The sequence below is a fragment of the Myotis lucifugus genome, unplaced genomic scaffold (assembly GCF_000147115.1).
Source record: "Myotis lucifugus unplaced genomic scaffold, Myoluc2.0 scaffold_338, whole genome shotgun sequence".
Classification (NCBI taxonomy): Eukaryota; Metazoa; Chordata; class Mammalia; order Chiroptera; family Vespertilionidae; genus Myotis; species Myotis lucifugus.
In genome coordinates, this window is record NW_005871386.1 from 376,208 (window position 1) to 399,802 (window position 23,595).

Here is a 23,595-nt window from a genome sequence, read left to right on the forward strand (position 1 = left end):
ACCAGTTTTATAGATGAAGAAACAGGCTCAAAGCTAAGAAGTCACTTGGGTAAAATCACTACTGCGTGGTGAAGGGAACACAGTGAGATCCTACCATTTTAGCCCAGCTCAAAAAAACCGTTCTAGTAAGTCATGTGTTTTCAAACCTCTGCCCAGCTCTGAGCCTAGTGCATACATCAGGCCTAGTAAATGTTCACTGATTGAACAAGGCTGTCCCCCAGGCTTTCCGACCCTCAGGCCACCACCCACCACCTCCCACCATTGCCTGGCTCATTTCATTTCTGCTCTCTCAAGTGTGCTTATGGCCACAAAATGTCCTACAAATTTGATTTCTGCATTGCCATAGGATTATATCAAAGGCAATACCTTTTTATTTTTAAAAGGGAATTAATTGCTTTGAAAGGAACAAAATTAACAGTGAAAACATTGTGGTTATGATGCTGAGAGGACCATACAAATAAGGCACTTTGAAGTAAAAATTTTAAGTAATCATGTAGGTATAAAGGACAATGTGTTTCTACTGAAGCACTGTCTTTCGAAATGTAGGTGACAGCTAAAGCCATAAAGTTATCTAAATCAGAGAGACTCGATGGTTTTTTGTGTAAATTTTGTTGTTGTTTTATTGAGTTAACCTTGCTAACTCCCCAACAGCTGGCATTCAGGTACAGCACACCCTAGTAGCCCTCATTTGAAGAAAAGCATATCTCAAACCAACCAAAAAAATAAGTCCATTTTCCTTCTAAAACTCAGCCTTCTTTAGGGCCAGTTCCAACAACATTTCTAGAATGTAAGGAGAGTGCCTTTGTATAAAATAACAGATGGCTGCATTTAAGAACCGCTAAAGTCTCAGGATTTCACCGTGGATGCTGCTCAAAGCCTGTGGGCAGAGGTCACCTCCCAGCATGTTTGTGAAATAACAGACCAAGTTTATCTTCATACTGTCAGCCTCCTGAGCCCACCATCTCTAGGGGACACTTAGTTGTTTTGATTTTTAAATTACATCATCTAATTCTTTACAAGTAATGTTTAAAATTGTTTTCTACAAATGGGATATCTACAGTAAGGCTTATGTTAGACCTAAAAAACAGAAAGTCAGGGCCATGTGATATTTGTGAACACCACTGGGCTAGCCCACAAAATTAGCTGGGGCTAATATTGTTGCTGTGATTAAGCATCAAATTTGTGATTTTTTGTTATGCAGAGCAAAAGGTAAATATGATCCTATATAATAAAGAGGTAATATGCAAATTAACCATCACACCCCCACACAAGATGGCCACCCCCATGTGGTCACAAGATGGCCACCACAAGAGGGCTGGCAGGGGAGGGCAGCTGTGGGCTATCAAGCCAGCAAGGGAGGACAGTTGGGGGGGACCAGGCCTGCAGAGGAGGGCAGTTTTGGGGGACCAGGCCTGAAGGGGAGGTCAGTTGGGGACGACCAGGCTGACAGGGGAGGGCAGTTAGGCATCTATCAGGCTGGCAGGGGAGTGGTTAGGGGGTGATCAGGCTGGCAGGCAGAAGTGGTTAGGGACAATCATGCAAGCAGGCAGGCGAGCAGTTGGGAGCCAGCAGTCCCAGATTGTGAAAGGGATGTCTGACTGCCCCCAAGGGGTCCCAGATTGGAGAGGGTGCAGGCTGGGCTGAGGGACAACTCCCTCCCCCAGTGCACGAATTTCATGCACCGGGCCTCTAGTAAATTATAAAGCTCTCATTATCAGCAAGGAGGAGGCACAACCTGTCCCTCAAGAATGGCAGCATCTCCTGGCTCTGCATTTTCAAAAATGATTTACATCTGGCTTTCAATAGGAGTCCTTTGGCCGACATGATGGTCAGTGTTCTCTTACACCTGATAAAAGCCCTAACCTGTCAAAACTTCACAAAGCAGTGCAGTTGAACAGAAAGAGCACTAGTCATCAAGGTATGAACTGTGGGCCATGGGCAGCTAATTGCCCCTAAGGGATCTGCCTATTGATCTTAGGTTCACATTTATATAATGAATGGGCATACACTTGGAGATATTTCTGGTGCCTCCCTTAATATGATCAGAAAACTTCCATCCATGGAGCCCTTCTGTATGCCAACCATTGGGCTACATACTATAAACACCGCACCTCTAAGACTCACAACAACCTGGTCAGTTGGTTTTATTACACCCATTGTAGAGGTGAGGGAAAGGAAGTTCAGAGAATTTAAGCTACTTGCCCAAAGTCTCCCAAGACACGGCAGATGCATGTGAGACCCAGTCCATCTGCCGAGGCCTGGCCTCTTTCCTTCTGCTTTAAGTGGGCTCAGTCCAGGGAGCGAATCCTTTCACCTACTCCATGCTTTTCCCACCAGGAGGTGTGGTCGAAGCATACCCACCTGTGGAAAGTGTCACCAACCTGACGGTGGACATGCTCATAGAGCCCAACGGAGAAATCAGAGTGCTGTCCACGGGGGACCAGTTGCATGCAGAGGGCCCCTTCATCTCCTCTGGTACCACCATGCCTCAGGCCTCAGTGAATTCCCAAGTTCTTATTTCTTTGTGCCTCCAAATTGGAAAAGCTTGTAAACTGAGAAATGTGGTCGGTTACTTTTCTATAGACCTGGTGACCTTTATTGACCCAAGCACCATGGAACAGCAGGTAAGTCGACTTGATGCCACATGAACTTCTAAAATATGTAGACTCCACACTGTTTCAGTGGTTCTCAACCTTCCTAATGCCACAACCCTTTAATACAGTTCCTCATGTTGTGGTGACCCCCAACCATAAAATTATTTTCGTTGCTACTTCATAACTGTAATTTTGCTACTGTTATGAATCGTATTGTAAATATCTGATATGCAGGATGTATTTTCATTGTTCGAGACCCACAGGTTGAGAACCACTGGTTTACACCCATGCAACCGGGCATGGAAGGGAGCTTCTAAGATTCACTGCTCACCGGCTGAGCTGACTGTAATTCAGCACCCACATGGTCTGTGCCAATCCATGTGAGACCGGGCTTTATGTCTGGAAATACAGGGTCTTCTCATTTGGGTATGGTTGGAGTTTAAATGACCACAGCTCATGCCACATAGCTCTGTTGATGGGGCCTTAATTCTCTGTGTCTTTTCATGAGTTTATTTTATGCCATATAGGGATTGAACCTGTCTAGAACCTGTTTTTAAATTGAATGTTGATCATCAGAAGGGAGTTGAGTCTTTGTGTCTGTTCCTTTCCTTAGTAATTCAGCAGAAACTTAGGTTGTCAATTTTTTTCTTCTAAAAAAATGTGTTAAAAATATTTTATAAATATAAAAAGGTTTACATAATAATATAATTAATAGTATATGTCCTGACCCAGCTTAAGAAATAAAATGGTGCCAATACCACTCCAGTCCTATGTACTCCTTGCCAGTCCTCCTCGTGTGGCCCTTCCTCTTCCCAGAGGTGGCCACTGTCTCACATTTGGGACTTTGATTCCTTTCAACATCTGTATGCTTTTGCTGCACATTGATTACCAATATATAGTATATAGTTGCACAACTTTTTATAGATCAGAACATCCTTTTTTTCTCTACTCATCTACTGATGGGCACTTGGGCTGCTTCCAAATCTTGGCTATTGTAAATAACGCTGCAATGAACATAGGGGTGCATGTATTCTTTCAAAGTAGTGTTTTGGGTTTCTTCAGATAAATCCCCAGAAGTAGAATAGCTGGGTCATAAGTCAGTTCCATTTTTAACTTTTTGAGGTGACTCCACACTGCTTTCCACAGTGGGTGCACCAGTCTGCATTCCCACCAACAGTGCACAAAGGTTCCCTTTCTTCAACATCCTTGCCAACACTTGTTGTTTATTGATTTATTGATAATAGCCAATCTGACAGGTATGAGGTGACATCTCATTGTGGTTTTAATTTGCATTTCTCTGATGATTAATGACATTAAACAACTTTTTATAGTTCTCTTGGCTATCCGTATGTCCTCTTTGGAGAAGTGTCTATTCAGGTCCTTTGCCCATTACTTAATTGGATTGTTTGGGGGTTTTTGGTATTGAGTTGTATAAGTTCTTCATAAATTTTGGATATTAACCCATTATCAGATGTATCATTGGTGAATATGTTCTCCTATTCAATGGGTTGTCTTTCATTTTGTTGATGGTTTCCATTGCTGTGCAACAACTTTTTAGTTTGATGTAGTCCCATTGTAATTTTTTATTTCCATACTTCGTTCTACATTTATTCATTGGCAATCTACTGCACAGAAGAGCTTTTTCTTCTCCATCTTTCATTTATGTATGTGTACATGTGTATATGTAAGTATGCATGGATTGTGTATATGTGTATGCATGTATGTATTTATAACAGTTGGAACTCATGAGTTTCTACTCTCTTTAGTCAACTACATTATGTACTTTCATCATTTTGAGGTTCAAATTGTCCCAGATTTGGCTAGAGGGAGACCCTTCAGGGTGGCTCTTGTGTTCCTTTGGTGTGTTCCCATTATTCTTTGAGCATTGTCTTACTTTCTAACACAATGGGATGTTTTAGGTTTATCGTCCACTTTCCCTGACCCAGACCTAGGATCAGCCTAAGAGCCTTGGATCCTTCTAGTGGAAGACAGTATTAAGATCTGAGCTCTCAGCGCTCTCATTGCTACTGGAGTGTCATTGCTTCCACTCTCTTTCAGTGGACAAGGCAAGAAATAGATAATATATGCTCAATATGCACACAGACATAGATATATTTATGCTTCTATGACTGTTTCTATATCTATCAATGTATATATTTTTCTATTTATTTCATCCTTTGCTTTTATTATTCTAGTTGTTACCTAACGTCATAGCTTTAAAATTGTGCTGATCTCAATTTGACAAGCCTCTATTAGTGCATATATTTTCAGACCACGCATTCCTGCCAATATCTCTAATTCCAATCTAACACCTCAAGATTCTAGACTTCCCCTTTTCCATACTTAAAAATAAATACCTTTTTCAAAAGTGATAAACCTTAGTCTCTTTTTTCTCAATACATTTGCTTATTTGCTCAATCAGTGTATTTATTTGTTCAATGTAAACAACTAATCTCCCAACCGATCCTGCTGTCTTCTTCACCTGCCACAAATGGGCCCCACCTGCTTGGATACTGAACTCTGTCATTTGCATTTGAAGTTTATTTGTAACGTTCCTTCTCATAGTAAAGTTTCAAATAGTCAGCTCTAGTTTTTTTTCTAAAGTACTGTATTACCTTGAGCTTCTCTCTTTCTCTCACCTTCAGTTTTCTCTGCTGTGAAATGAGTAGGTGAGCTTATTTGACTTCTGAAGAACCTTCCAGTTCAAAAATTATTTATCCCAATAGTATTTTCATAGTACTTATTTTTTTACATTCAAAATTTAATAATAGTTAGAGTCTACTTTTTAGAAATATCACAAAAAATAATCACTAAGATTTATGTACACAAATGTTAATCACAGCATTATCAAGAATAGTAAAAATTTCCAAATACTCCAAATTCCAGTAATAGAGAATTTGTTAAGCAAATTATGATAGATCAATAGAATTGAATGCTATAAAAACAGTAAAACTCGAGTTTTTAAAGAATAACTAACAGGAAACTGTTTATGGAATATTGAAAGGGTAAAACAGATTACAAAACAATATATAAAATTGTAACTATAATGTGTGTCCCCCAAAAAATGTATACACACTGTATGTACATGTATATTATACACAGCTGATAGCTCAATTTTCTAAATAAAATGTATTTAATAAGCCTTGCCTTTATAATTACTCTAAGTATGTGTATACATTTTTTGAGGCACTAAATATATACATATATATAATTTTATAAAAAGAAAAATAAATGTATGCAGAGCACAAAGAAATAAGAGCTGTTACAAATGATTATTTCTGCATTGGAGGACTGAGGGTATGGTAGGCAGAGTAATACTCCCCCCACTCAAAAGATGTCATATCCTAACCCCTGCCACCTGTGAATGTTACCATAAATGCCAGCATGTACCTGTGGCTGACTTCAGGCTGTTGAGACTGAAGATGACCCTGGATTATCCCGCTGGCCAATGCAGTCACGGGGTCCTGCTGGCTTTGGGAATGGAGGCAGCGACAATGAGCCAATGGAAGCAGACAGCCTCTAGAAGCTGGACACGGCAAGGAAGCAGATTCTACTCTAGAGCCGTTAGGAGGAATGATGCCCTCCTGACACCTTGATTTTAGCCCAGGGAGACTTCTGATATCTGACCATTTAAGCCACTAAGTTTATGGCAATTTGTTACAGCAGCCATAGGAAACCAATACAGAGAGTTTTGGGTTTTCTGCATTTGCATTTTCAAAGTAAGCATGCATTATATAATCAGGAAAAAAACTGAATAATGAAAATCATAAATTTGTATAGGATGTTATAACTTACAAAGCACTTCCACATACATGATCTTACATACAAACATGTCTTGCGGTAGATTTGGGAGGCAGAAACTGAGGTGACTGCATCCATCTCAAATTCTTGCTGTCTGCCCCTGCAGCTTACCGTGCTGGCGTGGTAAGAGCAGAGGGACCAGGGTCCAAAGAAAGGTGGATAAAATAACAGTGGTGCGCCAAGGATAGGCCCACAATTATGAATGGGCTCCAGCCAAGAGTGTGGAAAATCCTGTCAGACCTGAGGAGATGAGAATGTGGTTCTAGGGTGGCACATGGAGGAACGGTTTGGGAAATGTAAGCTTTCAATATTGGAATCGTCTGGCAGGACCCAGGGTCTCTTGGGAATAAGAGGAAAAGGGCCAGTCCTGGGAAATGGAGCTGGTCGGAGCATAGTACAAACCACTCCTGCCAGTGCATGTAGGTCCAAGATCCCAGCATCCCAGGGACGGGGAAATTCCATGCAGGTACCTGGAACTACGAGGCAGCCAGGTTGGGGATCTGACTTCCCACGTGAGATGAAAGGAGGGGGCCTGCCTCCTGTTACTGCGAAGGGATCCACCCTTACACAAGGAGTGGCACACCTATTGCCAAACCCCGGTGTGTCCTGGATGTCAGTATCTAGTGGGTTCCAGGAGGGCCATGCAGCACCGACCAAAGGCCTTGAGGAGAGACTGACATGATCATTGAACCAATATTTTCCAAGAGCCTACTCCACTCCATGCTGGACGCCGAGGGGTTAGAGATTCAATAAGACATGTTCCCTGTCGTGTGGAAGCTGATTTCACATCCCTCATCCAATTTCATTTGATACACATGCACCCAATTGTTGTCGTCTTACTGGTTCTTGGGCATAAATGTTGCCTCCCTGAGATTTCTAAATCCTCTAGAAAGCCCTGGACCTTAAAAAATTTTTTTTTACCTCTTCATGATGTCTACCACAATGATAGTCAGTCATGTGATAGCCAGTTGATTGATAGACTTTTGAAAATTCTAGAAGATCCAGATCTGTTGAGCTTACTTATTCACTTCTGGGAAATTCTCAAAGAAAGAACAAGTGTTTATTGAGCATCTATTATACACAAGACATTATGGTAGGTGCTAGAGGGTTGCAATGATGCAAAAAGTGTCCTTGGTGCCTGCCCTTAGGGAGCTCGCAATCTATTTGGGGAGACAGACTTAAAAAGTGAATTACAAGAAAAAGCTTAAGTGACAACTACATAGGACAATAAAAAGAGACATTAAAATGGGAATGTTGGCTTAACTACCTTCTGTCTGGAACAATCAACAAAGATATTTACAGAAGAGGTGGGGTTTGAGCTGAAAGATAGGATTGGAAGGAGGGTAAGAAGGAAAGATGCTGTGAAGGGTGGTGGTAGAACAGATCAAATCATACATGGGTAAAGTTATTATCTAAGTCTTACAAACACTGTATCTGACTTATATCATGTAATTATGCATTTATATATCATTCCCCAGTTCCTTTATGTAAAATTCACTAAACAAATAGATTGGCAAAGATGCTTTCTGTTGAAATTCCCAGATTAAAAACGTATTTGTTTTTAGATAGTATGAACTTTTAAAATAACTATCTCCGTTATGAGCATTGATGCTGTTGTCTCTCAACAATACAAAAAAAAAACAATACAAAAAGGTTAGAAAAGAGTTTAGATGAAGAAAACGGCAGTAGGCGATTAGCAATGATGGCTCTCCCTAGATACAAAAGGAAATGAGACTGGTTACAAAATACAAACTGCGAGGAAAGACAAAAATGTAGACCTCCATGTATAGCACAGAATCTCAATATATTCTGAAACCTGATTCTCAGAGTGCCTAGACAAAAATAAATGAATGGAACTATATCAAACTAAAAAGCTACTCCACAGCAAAAGAAACTAACAACAAAACAAAGAGGCAGCCAACCAGAAGGGAGATGAAATTTGCAAACAGAAGCTCCAACAAAGGTTTAATTTCCAAAAGATACATATTTTTAAAATACTCATATAACTCAACACCAAACAAACAACCCAATCAAAAAATGGGCAGAGGATCTGAAAATATACCTTCCCAAGAAGGCATACAAACAGCCAATAGATATATGAAAAGATGTTCAACCTCATTGGCAATTGGGGAAATGCAAATCAAAACTACAATGAGCCAAAACCGGTTTGGCTCAGTGGATAGAGCGTCGGCCTACGGACTGAAAGGTCCCAGGTTCGATTCCGGTCAAGGGCATGTACCTGGGTTGCGGGCACATCCCGGTGGGAGATGTGCAGGAGGCGGCTGATCGATGTTTCTCTCTCATCTATGTTTCTAACTCTCTATCTCTCTCCCTTCCTCTCTGTAAAAAATCAATAAAATATATTTTTTTAAAAAAACTACAATGAGGTACCGCCTCACACCTGTTAGAGTGGCCATTATCAACAAGACAAGTAATAACAAGTGGTGGAGAGGTTGTGGGAAAAAGGCAACCCTCATCCACTGCTGGTGGGAATGCAGACTGGTACATCCACTATGGAAAGCAGTCTGGCAATTTCTCAAAAAAAGAATAGAACTACCAAATGACCCAGCAATTCCTCTCCTGGGCATATACCTGAAAACCTCGAAATCATGTATTCGAAAAGATATGCACCCCCGTGTTCATTGCAACATTATTCATGTGGCCAAGACATGGAAACAACCAAAGTGCCCCACATTAGAGGACTGGATAAAAAAGATGTGGTACGCCCTAGCTGGTTTGGCTCAGTGGATAGAGCGTCGGCCTGCAGATTGAAGGGTCCTGGGTTCGATTCCGGTCAAGGGCACATGCCCGGGTTGTGGGCTGGATCCTCAGTAGGGGGTGTGCAGGAGGCAGCCGACCCATGATTTTCTCGTAACACTGATGTTTCTATCTCTCTCTCCCTCTCCCTTTCTCTCTGAAATCAATAAAAATATATTTTTAAAAAAGAAGAAGATGTGGTACATATACACAATGGAATACTACTCAGCCATAAGAAAGGATGCAATAGCACCATTTGCAACAACATGAATGGATGGATCTTGAGAACATTATGCTAAGTGAAATAAGTCAGTCAGGAAAAGCTAAGAACTACAGTGGGGCCTTGACTTACGAGTGTCTCGACTAATGAGTTTTTCGAGATACGAGCTGTCTCTCTCGGCTGATTTTTTGCTTTAAGTTGTGAGCTAAAATTCGGTTACGAGCCAGCTTCAGATACCCCACCGCTAGTTGGCGCAGCGAACATCACAGTGAACACCACAACATCAGCCCAGCATCACGTGTCTCACTCGTTCACTGTTGATTTGACATATGAGTAATTTGAGTTACGAGCTCCATCACGGGACGAATTAAACTCGTAAGTCAAGGCCCCACTGTATATGATTTCACTCATATGTGAGGTATAAAATTGAAACATGAACACAAACAGCAGTGTGATGGTTGCCAGAGGGAAGGGGGTGGGAGGAGAAGGGGGCCTAATATGAGGTGACGAGAGAAGATTTCACTTTGGGTGGTGGGCACACCGTGCAATATGCAGGTCTTTTAACATAGAAACCCACACCTAAAACCTATATGTTCATGTTGACCAATGTCACCCCAATCAATGTAATAAATAAATATAAAAAATAAGAATGCCTAAATACAAATTTATCAGCCTAGAATTTTAAAAAATGAGATAGTTGAAAATATTTTCATCATGATTGGTAATGGATTCGGGCCCCAGCCTTTCCACTTACCAGTTGTGATACTTCTGACAACCCACTGGACCTCTCTGAGCCTGGTTTTTTCATTGACAAATGGCGAATTCCTGCCCTCCTTCCCACAGGATGTTCTGAGAGGCTGAGCAGATATAAGGTGCTGTTCTTATTAAATCAAATGGCATAATCACATGGAAAGCTGTCACCCGAGCCCTCAGCAGGTTCTCAAACTGTGAGTGGAATCTGAATTGAATTAGCATTATTTTTAAAACTCAGTGAGCATTTTCATAATCACAAAGTGATATATAAGCATCAAAAGTGAATACATTTATTTCAGAGAGTGGAAAACCAAGGTCTACAGAAATATCATAATTCCTTCTTATTCATTGCTGTATACTCAGCACCTATCACCATGTCTAGTATAGAATAGATCCACAATAAATATGTATTAAATGAATACTTCTCTCTGAGTCCCCCTCCAGTACTCTCATTTGCAAGATCTCCCTATCTCGGTTTTCAAGATGTACAAGGTATTCGCTGAGGGAGCTCAATGAGATTTACTTTTTCTCTTTAGGGAAGGTGTTTTATTTATATATAAGAAAGTTAACAGTGTATGTCTAAATTAAAATTTAATAAGCCTCTGGTATAAACAGAAGTGGCTATTATTCAGTGTTTCTAATGCTATAAGAGGCACACTGTTAATCACAAGTTAATACTTAGGGAAAGGAAAATAGATCCCAAGGGTTTTGAAGCATTAACGGAAAAGACCCGTCCCTTTAAAAGGGCTGCATCTTTGCGTTGATGAAACAGACCTATAATATACAAAAAATAATAATTATGGTGGCGGTAATGACTTTTACAATAAACACAAAGGCAGTGATGACAATGAATTTCATAGTGACAATTACAATTTTGTTTCTTAACACGGATAGTGCAGATAATCTAGTGGCCAATTTTGCCTGTGACTGTCCTTAAATGTTTGGTTAACCCCTTACCTTGTAAATTTTGACCTTCAGAAAATTGAACACAAGCCTAAGCATTGGCTAGGACTTTGGTTGATGTACATAGTATATAATAGGCCCAGTTCCTCTGTCTACATCTCACCTCGCCCAAGACTTCAGATGCCCGCTCTCATCATGGAGAGTCTTGCTCTCTCTGAATGAAACTCTGGACTCTGAGGTCTCAGGATGAGCCGATCTGGCATTCACCTGCATCCTGTACCTTTCAGCAGGCGCCACAGTTCCACAGGGGGCAGCAGCTGGGGGAGAGGAAGAGGCTCCCTGCTAATGCTAAGAAAGACCAGAAGATTCTCCACATCTGTGTGTTTACAGCGTGTCCCCTAGTATCACAGAAACAAAGCTGAATGGCCCTTTCCTACTTCCAGCTGTCACCTGTTTTTGTGCGATAAATTTTGTCTTGTAGCAACCCAAGTTCCCATCAGTAGGCAAATGAATATATATATATATTGCTCAGCCATGAAAAAGAATGAAATTATACCATTTGGAACAACATTGATGAGCTTAGATGGTATTATACTCAGTAAAATAAGTCAGACAGGGAAAGCCAAAGACCACATGATTTCACTTAATATGTAGAATCTAAAGAACAAACAAAACAGAAACAAACTCAAAGATAACAGAGAACAAACAGATTTGCTAGATGGGAGGCGGATTAGGTATTGGGTGAAAACGGTGAAGGGATTAATAAGTACACATTGGTAGTTACCAGTCACGGCATAGGGAATATAGTCAATAATATTGTAATAATTATGGACACAGACAATAGGGCGGTGAAGGCCTGGGATGGGGGGAAGGGGAACTGGGTAAAGAGGAGCAATGGGGAGGGGGGCGGGGAGGGACCATCTATAATACTCAACAATAAAGCTTTATAAAAAATCAATTAGAAAATCTTAAAAGTAAAAAACTGCCCTGAACTACCCGCCTCCCCACATGTGGCACTATTGCTTTTCTCATTGATCATATCCAAAGTGCTCTCCGGGACAAGCGAGCTGACATGCCTGGTTCCTCCCAGGTTCGATAAATACATTCTCTTCCTGCCTCCCACATGCCACCTTCATTCCTAAAACTTGCCTTCCTGTCACTATACCACTTCCCTTCTCTCAAAACATATTTCACAATCCAACTCCTCCTAGAAACCCACCTGAATCAATCCCTCTTCAACTGCCACCTCCTTCTGCAGCTTCTCGGGGCTGAGGTACAGTATCGATGGCCAAAGTAATTATTAATGATAACATTAACAATGTATTGAATTTTTGGCAAGTGCCAGGCACTCTGTTATATATTTTACATGTAATATTTCTAATCCTCACACCCTGAGAAATGGGCATTACTATCCCCAATTTACAAAGGAGGGCCGAGGCTAGAGTGACATGTTCAAGGTCACACAGTTCCTAAGTGACAAATCCAGGGTTCAAACCATGCTAAGGTTCAAACCAAGCAGGCTGCCGAGCCTGCTCCTCCTCTCACAGCAGACGCTCCCTGTGGTACTGCATTGAATTGATGGTGAACATCCTTTGCAAGTCACTCCCTCCTCCTCAACTACCATCACCAAAGAAAATGTATGTTTCCCTTGTATAGCCTCAATATGCTTGTTGAATTGAGTTGAACAGCTTAAAGCCAGAAAACACATCTCCTATTTTTTTTAACATATTCCATCCTTGTGCTCAGCACATAAGGTAATCATTAAATGTTAATGACTAAGCGCAATGGAATAAAATCAGTGTTGTGGTAGCCATTTTTAAGCTTTAAGAGTTTAAATGAGCAAACCCACGCACAGCACCACAGCTGGGAGCGCCATATTGCCATTAAGCCAGAAGGTGGATTCACGGGATGGGAACATTGAAAACAGACACCACAAGAATGGTTAAGTCAGTTTTCCAAACCACTTTCTACAAGTAGCTATTGCTTTTTTCCCCATAATAATTTCACAATAATTAGCCTGCTAGGTGAAAAAATCCCAGGCGAAAAAGAACAACCACAACTGAGAGTCAGAAGAATTCAGAATAACCAGTCAACATTGAGCCAAGGTTGGAGGTGATATGGACAATAGGCAGAGCCATTCCCTATTGTCTGGTTAAAGATATGAGACCTGCCATCTGGATTTCTAGTATGGGCTTTACCTTTCAGAATACATGCTTTTGTTCTTATCATTAGATTAATGACGTCCAGTCTCACATTCCAACATACATGGATATCAAACTGTGTATTTGGTGAGGAAGAGTGTCTTAGGCTATCCATCTCTGCTTCCTTTTGCTCTCTTTGTTCCTAGCATGAAATTTTCTACTTTTTGCCAAAACCTTCCTATGTAGCTTTTTAACTTAATTAAATATATAGGCAATTACTGACACCATCTGTCTTCATAGAAAAAAGCACAAGAAGTGACACAAAACACTGGAATTCTGAAGGGAATACTTAGCAAACGAAATCTTCTAGCTCCGCTATAGTGATGTTTATGTTTAGGGGCCCTTATGTTATTTTAAGTCTTTTATGTTTTTCAGAAATAATGAATTTGGGCTATACTTAACATGTAGTGGCTTTGGTAGGATTTTTTAAAAAGAAAATATCAAGTAATCCATTGCTTTTTCAGTAAAACAAAAACTTAAACATGCCATTGAACATCTGTTACTAGTACAGTCTAACACAGCACTTAAAATCCTTTAAAATCCCTGAAAACCTTTATAAAGTTACATGAATCTTTTGCATAAATAGAACTGTTTTAACAATATGTATATTCCTCTAAACATACATTTTGCTTTCTTAAACATAAGAGCCATTGTGTTGCTCTTATTGTGTTGCTCTATTGAGATATCACATGCCATAAAATTCACTCTTTTAAATATACTAATGTAGTTTTTAGTATACTCCCAGAATTATACAACCATCATCAGTATCTAATTTTAGACCATTTCTCTTACACACAAAAAAAAATCCCTGACCCTATTAGAAATCATTCCCATACTCTCTCCCGCCAGCCAGTAGAAAGCATTCTCTGTGTCCATGGATTTCCCTTATCTGGGCATTTCATATAAATGGGATTGTCCATTTTGTCTTTTGTGACATAATGTTTTCAAGGTTTATCATGTTATAGCATGAACCAATGCTTCATTCTTTTAAATGACTGAATAATAGTCCACCGTGTGGATGTACCACATTTGTTTATCAGTTGGTAGACATTTGGTATGCTTCTACTTTTTAACTATTAACTATCTGTTAACCAGTTGATAGATATTTGGTATGCTTACACTTTTTAACTATTATAGTGTTACTAGGAGCCCAGTGCACGAATTTGTGCACCTTGAAAGGAACTGTGGGCCGCGAGGCTGCGATGGGCACAGGGGCGGGTCTCGACCCATCATCCGTGCCCCCGCCCAGCCCCTCCCACCATGACCCCCAGTCCCCTGTTTGCCAGCAGCCCCGCTCCTGCTGCCACGCTCCCACGCGCTGATGGCACCAGCCCCGCTTGCACCCACTGGTGGTGAGGAGCCAGCACCAGTAGTGGGTTTCAGAGCTGACTGCAGGTACGAGCAGGGCTGGCACCCGGCAGTGGGTGCGAGAGGCGGCTGCCAGCCCCGATTGCCCCTCAGGAGCAGGGGGAGGTGGAGAAGCCCTCAGGGGTGATTAGGGCTGGTAGCCACCACTCACACCTGCTGAGCGATTGGGGCCGGAGCCAGGCACCAGGAGTGGGTGCAAGTGCCAGGTGGGACCACGGCGCGTGGGAGCAAAGAATTTTCAGTAACCACCAGAGGCTCACCCTAATGACAGCGACTGGTGCCCCGCCTTGGTCTGGTGCCCCCGCTCACCTGCTCCACCATCCGCCACAGCTGACACCCACCATATTCCACCCGTACCCCCTGGTGGTCAGCGCACATCATAGCTACTGGTTGTTCAGTTGTTCTGCTCTTCGGTCTATTTGCCTATTAGGGTTTTATATATATAGATGAACATTCATGTACAAGTTTTTGGGTGTACCTGGTTTCATTTTTCTTGATTATATATAGGATTAGAATTGATGGGTCGTATGGTAGCTGAAAGTTTAACTTTTTGAGAAACTACCAAACTGTTTTTTAAAGTGGTTGCACCATTTTACAACGTCACTAGCAATGTATGAGGTTCCAATTTCTTCATATCTTTGTTAATACTTGTTACTATCTTTTTTATTTCAGCCATCCTGGTGGGTTTGAATGGTATCTCTCCTATCTGTGTTTTAAAGGGACAATTTTTTTTGTCTTTGTGTTATTTCATTGAATCATCCAACCAAGATTTATTGTGCATACATATCAGGCAGGGGTGCTGCACTAGGCATTGTGCAGGATGCAGAGATGAATAAGAAGAAGTCCCTGTTTTCGGTCTAATTCTCCTCTCCAGGAATTTCCAAATGTAAACAAACTTGCCTTGGACTTGAAGTCATGAGCTCCGAGTTCTGGTCTGAACTCGACTCCTGACCAGGTCTCTTTCCCTCTTGAGGCTCATGCTTAGAGTTTGAGGGGGGCTAGACTAGACCAAGGCCATCGCTCCGACATTCCGTGTTTCTTGTGTACAGACTCTGCAACCAAGGTAGTTCTTTGTAAAAAATATACAGGTATGTGATTTACTGGAGCTGTTGAGGAAACTGGGGAGGAAAGGCGAACTCTGTGCCAGCTCCTTGCCCTGCTGGGACCAGGGCTGCGGGCCCATCCTCATCACGCTTTGCCCGGCAGGCTACCACCCCGCAGAGTCTAGGCCAGCCGTGGGCAAACTACGGCCCTCGGGCCGGATCCGGCCCGTTTGAAATGAATAAAACTAAAAAAAAAAAGACCGTACCCTTTTATGCAATGATGTTTACTTTGAATTTATATTAGTTCACACAAACACTCCATCCATGCTTTTGTTCCGGCCCTCCGGTCCAGTTTAAGAACCCATTGTGGCCCTCGAGTCAAAAAGTTTGCCCACCCCTGGTCTAGGCACAGAAATCCTCCTGATGGGAGCTACAGAACAGGAGCTTTTTGCTTTGAAAATCCACACAAAATCCTTTTAGAGATTATTTATAGTGACTTGGAAGGAATACTTCTCAACTAAGCATATCACTCACCAGCCCTGACGTTTATAGCGTGAAAATTAAAGGAGGAGAATAACTGTCTACAGCATGGGATTACTATACCGAGTTGCTGTGGAAGAAGCATTTACAATTACTGGTCCTAGAAACCTGATAGGTTATAACAATTGGGTTTTCCTGCTTATTACAGTTTAGTGCAGTGATGGCGAACCTTTTGAGCTTGGCGTGTCAGCATTTTGAAAAACCCTAACTTAACTCTGGTGCCGTGTCACATATAGAAATTTTTTGATATTTGCAACCATAGTAAAACAAAGACTTATATTTTTGATATTTATTTTATATATTTAAATGCCATTTAACAAAGAAAAATCTACCAAAAAAATGAGTTCGCGTGTCATAGGTTCACCATCACTGGTTTAGTGCTTACTGTCAAAATATGAAAGTGGTCTTCCCAAAATTCATAATAAAAAATTAAGGAAATACATAAAAAGAAAAAAAGATGAGTAATTCTGTATGTTAAGAATACAAATAATAGCCGAAACCGGTTTGGCTCAGTGGATAGAGCGTCGGCTTGCGGACTGAGGGGTCCCAGGTTCGATTCCGGTCAAGGGCATGTACCTGGGTTGCGGGCACATCCCCAGTAGGAGATGTGCAGGAGGCAGCTGATCGATGTTTCTAACTCTCTATCTCTCTCTCTTCCTCTCTGTAAAAAATCAATAAAATATATAAAAAAAAAAAAAAAAAAAAAAAAAAAGAATACAAATAATATAAAACAATAATACAAATAATATCAGTGAGGCCATCAGTCTTAAAAGTAAGAGAGGGAGGATGGTAAATGTATAGAGGAAGTAGAAGGCACCTGGAAAAGGTAGCAGAGAAAGCAAGGGGATCTGAAGAGATTTGTGATATTTTTACAAAAATGGAAACCATAAATGCCGTTGTTGATGATGCAGGTTTAATTTCAATATTTTCCACTTTGGATCCCCAAATTAATTTTGAATATTGTTCCTGCATATTCTGAAAAATTTCCCAAAGTCACAGAGAAGCTCCTGGCTTTGAAGAAATCGGGCTATTAATGCTGCTAATTCAGTGTCATGGACAGAGCTGACCAGGAGCCAGAAAACCTGGGCTCTGATCCCAGCTCTTCTCCCACCTGAGGGACCTGAGTGAGTCCGTCACCTCCCAGGGTCCTCATCCATAAATGAGGACGTGGGAATGACAGGGGGCATTTCAGGTCTGTAGGACAGAGATGTTTAAGACCTCTCTGAGCCCTGAGTGTTTTTTGTTTTAGAAATTCCATCACCCTACATGCTATCAAATGCATTAAATGCACTCTCATGGAATAAACATAACTGTAGCAATTGTGTTGCATTTAACTGACATGTCAATGTGGTTGATCTTTTTAAAATGTTTATTGTTATTTTTGCAGTTTTCTTATTTGGAAGCCAGTAACTTTTTTTTTTTTTTGCCCCAGAATCCAAACATTTTGAAGGCCTTTGAAAATCATGGAGGCCCGAGGCCTGGTGGACTCTGAGCCCTGAACGTTCAATGACAGGGCCCAGATGTTTTGCTGCCTCTGGCCCCGGAGTCCAAAGGCCCGATATAAGGCAGTGTCCAGGGTGGATGGCGCAGAGAATGGTTGCTCTCTAGTTGCTCAGAGACAGCCTTGTGGGGCCGTTATTTAAATCGTGCCAAGAAGGATAAGTAGGGTCAATGGAGACAGAAGGGAAGGCCTCCAGTATGAATACTAAGAGTCTCAACAATTGATCAGGGCCCAGGATGACTGTCCGGTACAGCAGAGACCGCAGCTCTTTGCCTCTCCAAGAGACTGGGCCATCCCAGCAGCTGCCACTAGATGGCAACCTGCCAAGAGGCTGCAATCCCCTCTGCCTATGGACTTTTTTACGTAACTTAAACAATTCTTAACAAATATCATAATCACATTAACATTGTATTAACTGAAAATTATTACAGTGTCCTGTACCACCTTCTTTAAAATGAAGCATCAGGTGTGTTATTTACCACAGTGGAGAGCTTGATGCTGCCTGGGGATTGAAAGATCAAATGCGAAGAGACATCACTAAAAAAGTATGCTCTCGCCCTAACCGGTTTGGCTCAGTGGATAGAGCGTCGGCCTGCGGACTGAAAGGTCCCAGGTTCGATTCCGGTCAAGGGCATGTACCTTGGTTGCAGGAGGTGTGCAGGAGGCAACTGATTCAGGAGGCAGCTGATCGATGTTTCTAACTATCCCTCTCCCTTCCTCTCTGTAAAAAAAATCAATTAAAAAGAAAAGTATGCTCTCAACCTGAAAGCCAGGATTCTGGGGCTTGTTTTTAAACAGCATCTGAGAAGACGTGAATGTACTCACAGCCTTTGTAAAGTGGGCAAGAATACTGAAGTCAAGAGCTAGACAAGGGAGTTCTTACGCCCGCCCCAGGCTCTGTTCCTGATAGTCACACAGGTTTGTGTCTGCCACACCCAGATCTCGTGTAGTCACTGATCCTCACAAGCCCTTGGAGATAAAGACCATCACAGATAGGTCTGTGTTCAAAGACGAGGAAACTGAGGCCCAGAGCGGAGAAGGAAGTTGAGATCACGCAGACAGTGAAGGGCAAGGTCACCTCTCCCACTGAAGCCAACTCTGGTCCAGTGTTCTTCCCACTCCGGCCAAGCCACTTGCCTCCACCACTTCTTTTACCCTCTACGATCACCACGTCGGCCCAGCCATCATCATCTCCCACCCAGATGACTGCAATAGCCTCCTAACTGGCTGCTCCCCCACCCCCGTTCCCATCCTTGACCCCTCATGGTCCCTTCTCCTCACCACAACCCCCTTTAAAAATATGTCAGATCAATCAGTTTCCTGCTCAACACGTCCCAGTGGATTCCCAATGGCCTCCACCGTTGTAGAGCAGCCAAACCAGTAAGGACGGGGCGGCGGGGAGGGGGGGGGGGGAGGCAGCAAGCAGAGGAGCGGGCAGGTGGCCTGGCCTCTACAGCTCCGGCATAGCTACGGGGACCATGGGTCTGACTGAGGGCTTGGTCTCGCTCCAGAAAAAAACAAGTGGCCCGGCAGTGGGTTTCCTGTCAGGTGGGGACTGCTGAGGAGGGCGGGCTGTGCGGCACCCTCTGCACTCGGAGGCCGGCTCTGTGGACGGTGGAGTCTCAGCGCTGCACCTCTCGGCTGCCTTTATTTGAGGACCAGTCTCTTCAAAAATTCTCCACGAGTGAGAAATGTTCACAATTCCCAGGTAGCCTCATAGATGCATCTGGAGGCAACCGAGGGGCGGTCCACCAGGACTGGTATCCCCAGTGACTAGTTGAGGAAAGTGCAGTCCAAAGAGATGACCTGCCGAGGATCACTGCTATTTGTCTCAGACCCTGGTACCAAGGGCTGGGGCCTTTAGCAAGTCACCCTCCTGAGCCTCAGGAAGGAGGGGGAGGAGGAGGGGGAGGGAGGAGGGGGAGGAGAAAAGAAAACCTAAAGATGGGTCTGCAAAGCATCTATAGATTCTTAAAGCTCTGAAATTCTAGAGTCATTTGATCTATAAATTAGTCTCTAGGTCCCATCCCTGCCCTGATGCCCATAAGAGGAGGTTGGCAAGACCTTTGCCACAGAACTTTATTTGCACTTGGAGACAGTCACAGAATATAGGCCCGGGCACATCTGCCTGCATCTGCACGCTCTGCCACCCATCCATCCTGCCTGTCACAGGCGAGAGGCAGAAGCAGCAGGGGTGAGCAGGCCGCCTCCATCTGCCTGGAACACCTAAGGCAAAAAGGGCTCAATATTGGGCCTCTCTGCCACACCTCCCCACACAGAAGCACCCCAAAGCTTGTGGTCCAAACAGGACGCAGAGCCTGGGAACAGAACAATTCTGGGCAAGTTTGCCTCTGCCTGACCCTGTCTTCCGGTTCTCACACGCTTTTGTGAAAACAATGAGGTTGCTGTAGTTTCTTGGCTTTGCCTTCTGCCCTGTGTTCTGGCCCCTCTGCCCCAGGCCTCCCGAGGCAGCTGCGGTGAGCCCTGCACCCAGGCGAGGGCAATGGAGAGCCGGGCCTCCGCAGCACTGCTCCCCACCCACCCTCTGGCCCTGCCCCTGCCGAAGTGCCAGGGACTTTTCCCAGCCAATTCAATCGAAATAGAATGTAAGTCACATGTGTCCTTTTTATTTTCTGTAGCCTCATTTAAAAATAGGTGAACATATTTCATTTAATATAACCCAAATATTAGCCTCAGACATGTAACCAGCATAAAGTATTATTTATGAGATAGTTCACATTCTGTTTATCTCCTTTGTCTTCGATAGCTGGTATGTATTTTACGTGTATAGCACATCTCAGTTTGAATCAGCCCCATTTCAAGGGCTCAATAGCCACAAGTGGCTAGTGGCTTCCATATTAGATCATGAAATACATTGATCTAGAAATACATGAAAGTCCATGTAATTGCACTTGCCATAATTCTGCTAGTATTAACAATAGACTATTCACATTTTGTTATATGCTCATCTCGTCTTTTCTATGCATAATATTATTTTTGCAAAGTGGAAGTCACATTGCCCCTACGACTGTATATCCTTCCCTTGCTCTTTTGTGGTATCTTGTTATGTCCTCAAACGTTATTCACAATCATTATCTTCAGTGATAATCCCATAGACTAGCCTATCACTTGAATGTGTCATAAGCTTCTTAACCAAGGCCTAGATGTTGGACAGCTGCGATTTTTCAATATGACAAGTAATGCTGAGATGAGTATTTTTATGTTGCTTGTGCTTCTCAAGGCCTTGGTGTAAATCTCTCTGGTATTCTAGCCATTTTTAACAAAATGATTTTTGAATATCATCCATCAGTCAAACAATATCAACAAGTGATTTCTGAGTGGGAGCTGGAACACCGTGGTTTCTCATCCCACACCGTCGGTACCTGGCTCGGTCACCTAGGGCAAACCACTTCTCAGACCAGAGTTGCTCCATTTATAAAGTAAACTGATGGTATTCGATGATTTTTAAGGGTCTTCCCAGCTCTAACCTTCAGTGATGTCTTCTCCTCACCCTCAGATCTAATCAATTAACCTATCAAGCTGGCCATTACAAGTCCTGCAAGTCATATCAAAGCCACCTCCTGAACATCTAAAAACCCACCCCCTCCTCCCCATCCCCACTCACGGTGCCTTTGTGCAGGTCGCCATCAGCACTCCTCTGACCTGTGATGGGCGCATCCAGTGCAGAGAGAGCCGAGACTCTGAAGGGAACATTGAAGTCCCAAATCAAGAATAGGGTTCGTGAGGTGTGTGGGAAAGCCGGGGGCTGGCCCCGAGGAGATGCCCAGTGAATGTTTGCTGCGTTTGAATCTGAAGCCAGCTTCAGGAGACCCACCCTGTTCCTGAAAGGTTGCCAAGGAGTTCACAGTGAAGGGGAGCCTCACCCTGCCCCGGACACTGGGTGCCCTGGGTGCCGTGGGAAGACACAGACTCTGCAGCTTCCCCAAAGGGGCTGACAGTCTAGAGGGGGAGACAGGAGCCCCTGCACACAAAACAAGCTTGCCTCGGGCGGCGTCTGCAGTGGGAAATCCAGATGGAGAGCAGAACCATTATCTGAGCAATTCAGGCAGGCCTGCTGTCGACGAAAGGCTTAAAGAAACAAACGTGTTCTATTTCTCTTGTGAGCCCAGGGGTCAGGGCAGCCTGGGGAAGCCAAAGGCCTTGGCTCTGGAAGACCAGCACTCTGGCCGGTGCTCTATGATCTTAGGCAAACACTGAAGCTCCCTATATTTGTTGAATCCTCACCCAAGGATATGTCTTGTTTTGGTTTGTTTTTTAAAATTGATTCTTAGAGAGAGGGAGGGGGGGAGAAAAACATCGAGGCTGACAGGCGTGGATCAATGGTTGAGCGTTGACCTATGAACCAGGAGGTCACGGTTTGATTCCCAGTCAGGGCACATGCCCAGGTTGCAGGCTCGATCCCCAGTGTGAGGCATGCAGGAGGCAGCTGATCAGTGATTCTCTCTCATCATTGATGTTTCTGTCTCTCTCTCCCTATCCCTTCCTCTCTGAAATCAATAAACACACACACACACACACACACACACACACACACACACACACAAAACATTGATGTGAGAGAGAAACATCAGTCAGTTGCCACCTGGATGTGCCCTAACTGGGGATCAAACCCAAAACCTAGGTATGTACCCTGACAGGAAAGAAAACCCATGACTTTTGGTGTACAGGACGATGCTCCAACCAACTGAGACCTCTAGCCAGGCCTGAAACCATTTTTGATCTCGGTATTATCAGTGGTCAAATGGAGCTAGAGTAACACCAATCTTGCCCAAACCTAACCACCTACTACACTGAGTTGTGAGGTTGCACACCATGATTATGAATGGGGAAAACAGTTATTAAATGGAGCAATCTTATAGCTACACAGGCCACTGACAATGTGTCTCCTAAGATCCTACTCCTCCTACAGGAGACGTTTGATAATTGTAAGTAACATTTGTATCGAACTTTATCATGTGATGGGCAACTTTATGTGCATTTATTCTATTTTGTTTCCAAAGTCCCATAAATGTTATCATTTGCTCCTTTTGCACTTAAGGATACTGAGTTGGAGGGAACTTAAATAAGTTGTTCAAGTTTACACTCTCTGTGAGGGCCAGATGCAGGCCCTCTGACTCCTTGGCTCTCACTCTTTCCCTTACATCAGTGGTTCTCAACCTTCTGGCCCTTTAAATACAGTTCCTCATGTTGTGACCCAACCATAAGATTATTTTCGTTGCTACTTCATAACTGTAATGTTGCTACTGTTATGAATCGTAATGTAAATATCTGATATGCAGGATGGTCTTAGGCGACCCCTGTGAAAGGGTCGTTAGACCGCCAAAGGGGTCGTGACCCACAGTTGAGAACCGTTGCCTTAAATGGTGACCTTCTCGTTAACACCCTATCACCACCGCATTAATATCATTAACATAGATATTCATCACATTTGCTGTATTTACTTCCCTTTGATCAGGCCACTAAAACACCAAGATCAGGGGTCTGAGAAAATTGCCTGACACGTGAGGACAGCAAGTTCCCTCTCGGGTACGAAGGCAGAGTGGCTGTCCCCATCTGATTTGCATGTTATGCCATACAGCAGGAAATATCTAAGTTGACAAATAGGATATTTACAGCTGCAACAGATACTTGGCAGTTAGTTTTTAACAATTGTTGCAAATGTGATTTATTTGCTATTATAAAAGGGCATTGCTGTGCGAATATGACTCCTGAAATTAGCTTCAGTTTAGCAAGGGGCCCTGACAGCTTGACCTCCTAATATCCTTATAATGACGCCATTTACATTCAATGCTTACTCAAGTCACTCGCTGCTAGATTTGTTTGAGAGGAGTCCACTCTAGGGCAGATGTATTATGTATTTTGCCATACCGAGTTGGTGTGGGGGGCACATGGA

At 43.0% G+C, this 23,595-nt stretch overlaps 1 protein-coding gene across 1 annotated transcript in view; it reads left to right on the top strand.

Annotated features, from left to right (window-relative positions):
• LOC102428524 (IQ domain-containing protein H) overlaps positions 1–23,595 on the top strand; it is a 124,595-nt gene that overhangs the window by 78,925 nt on the left and 22,075 nt on the right. Inside the window, exon 11 of the mRNA XM_023764583.1 lies at positions 2,338–2,624. Coding sequence (XP_023620351.1) covers positions 2,338–2,624 — 287 coding nt within the window. The remainder of the gene's footprint in view (positions 1–2,337; positions 2,625–23,595) is intronic.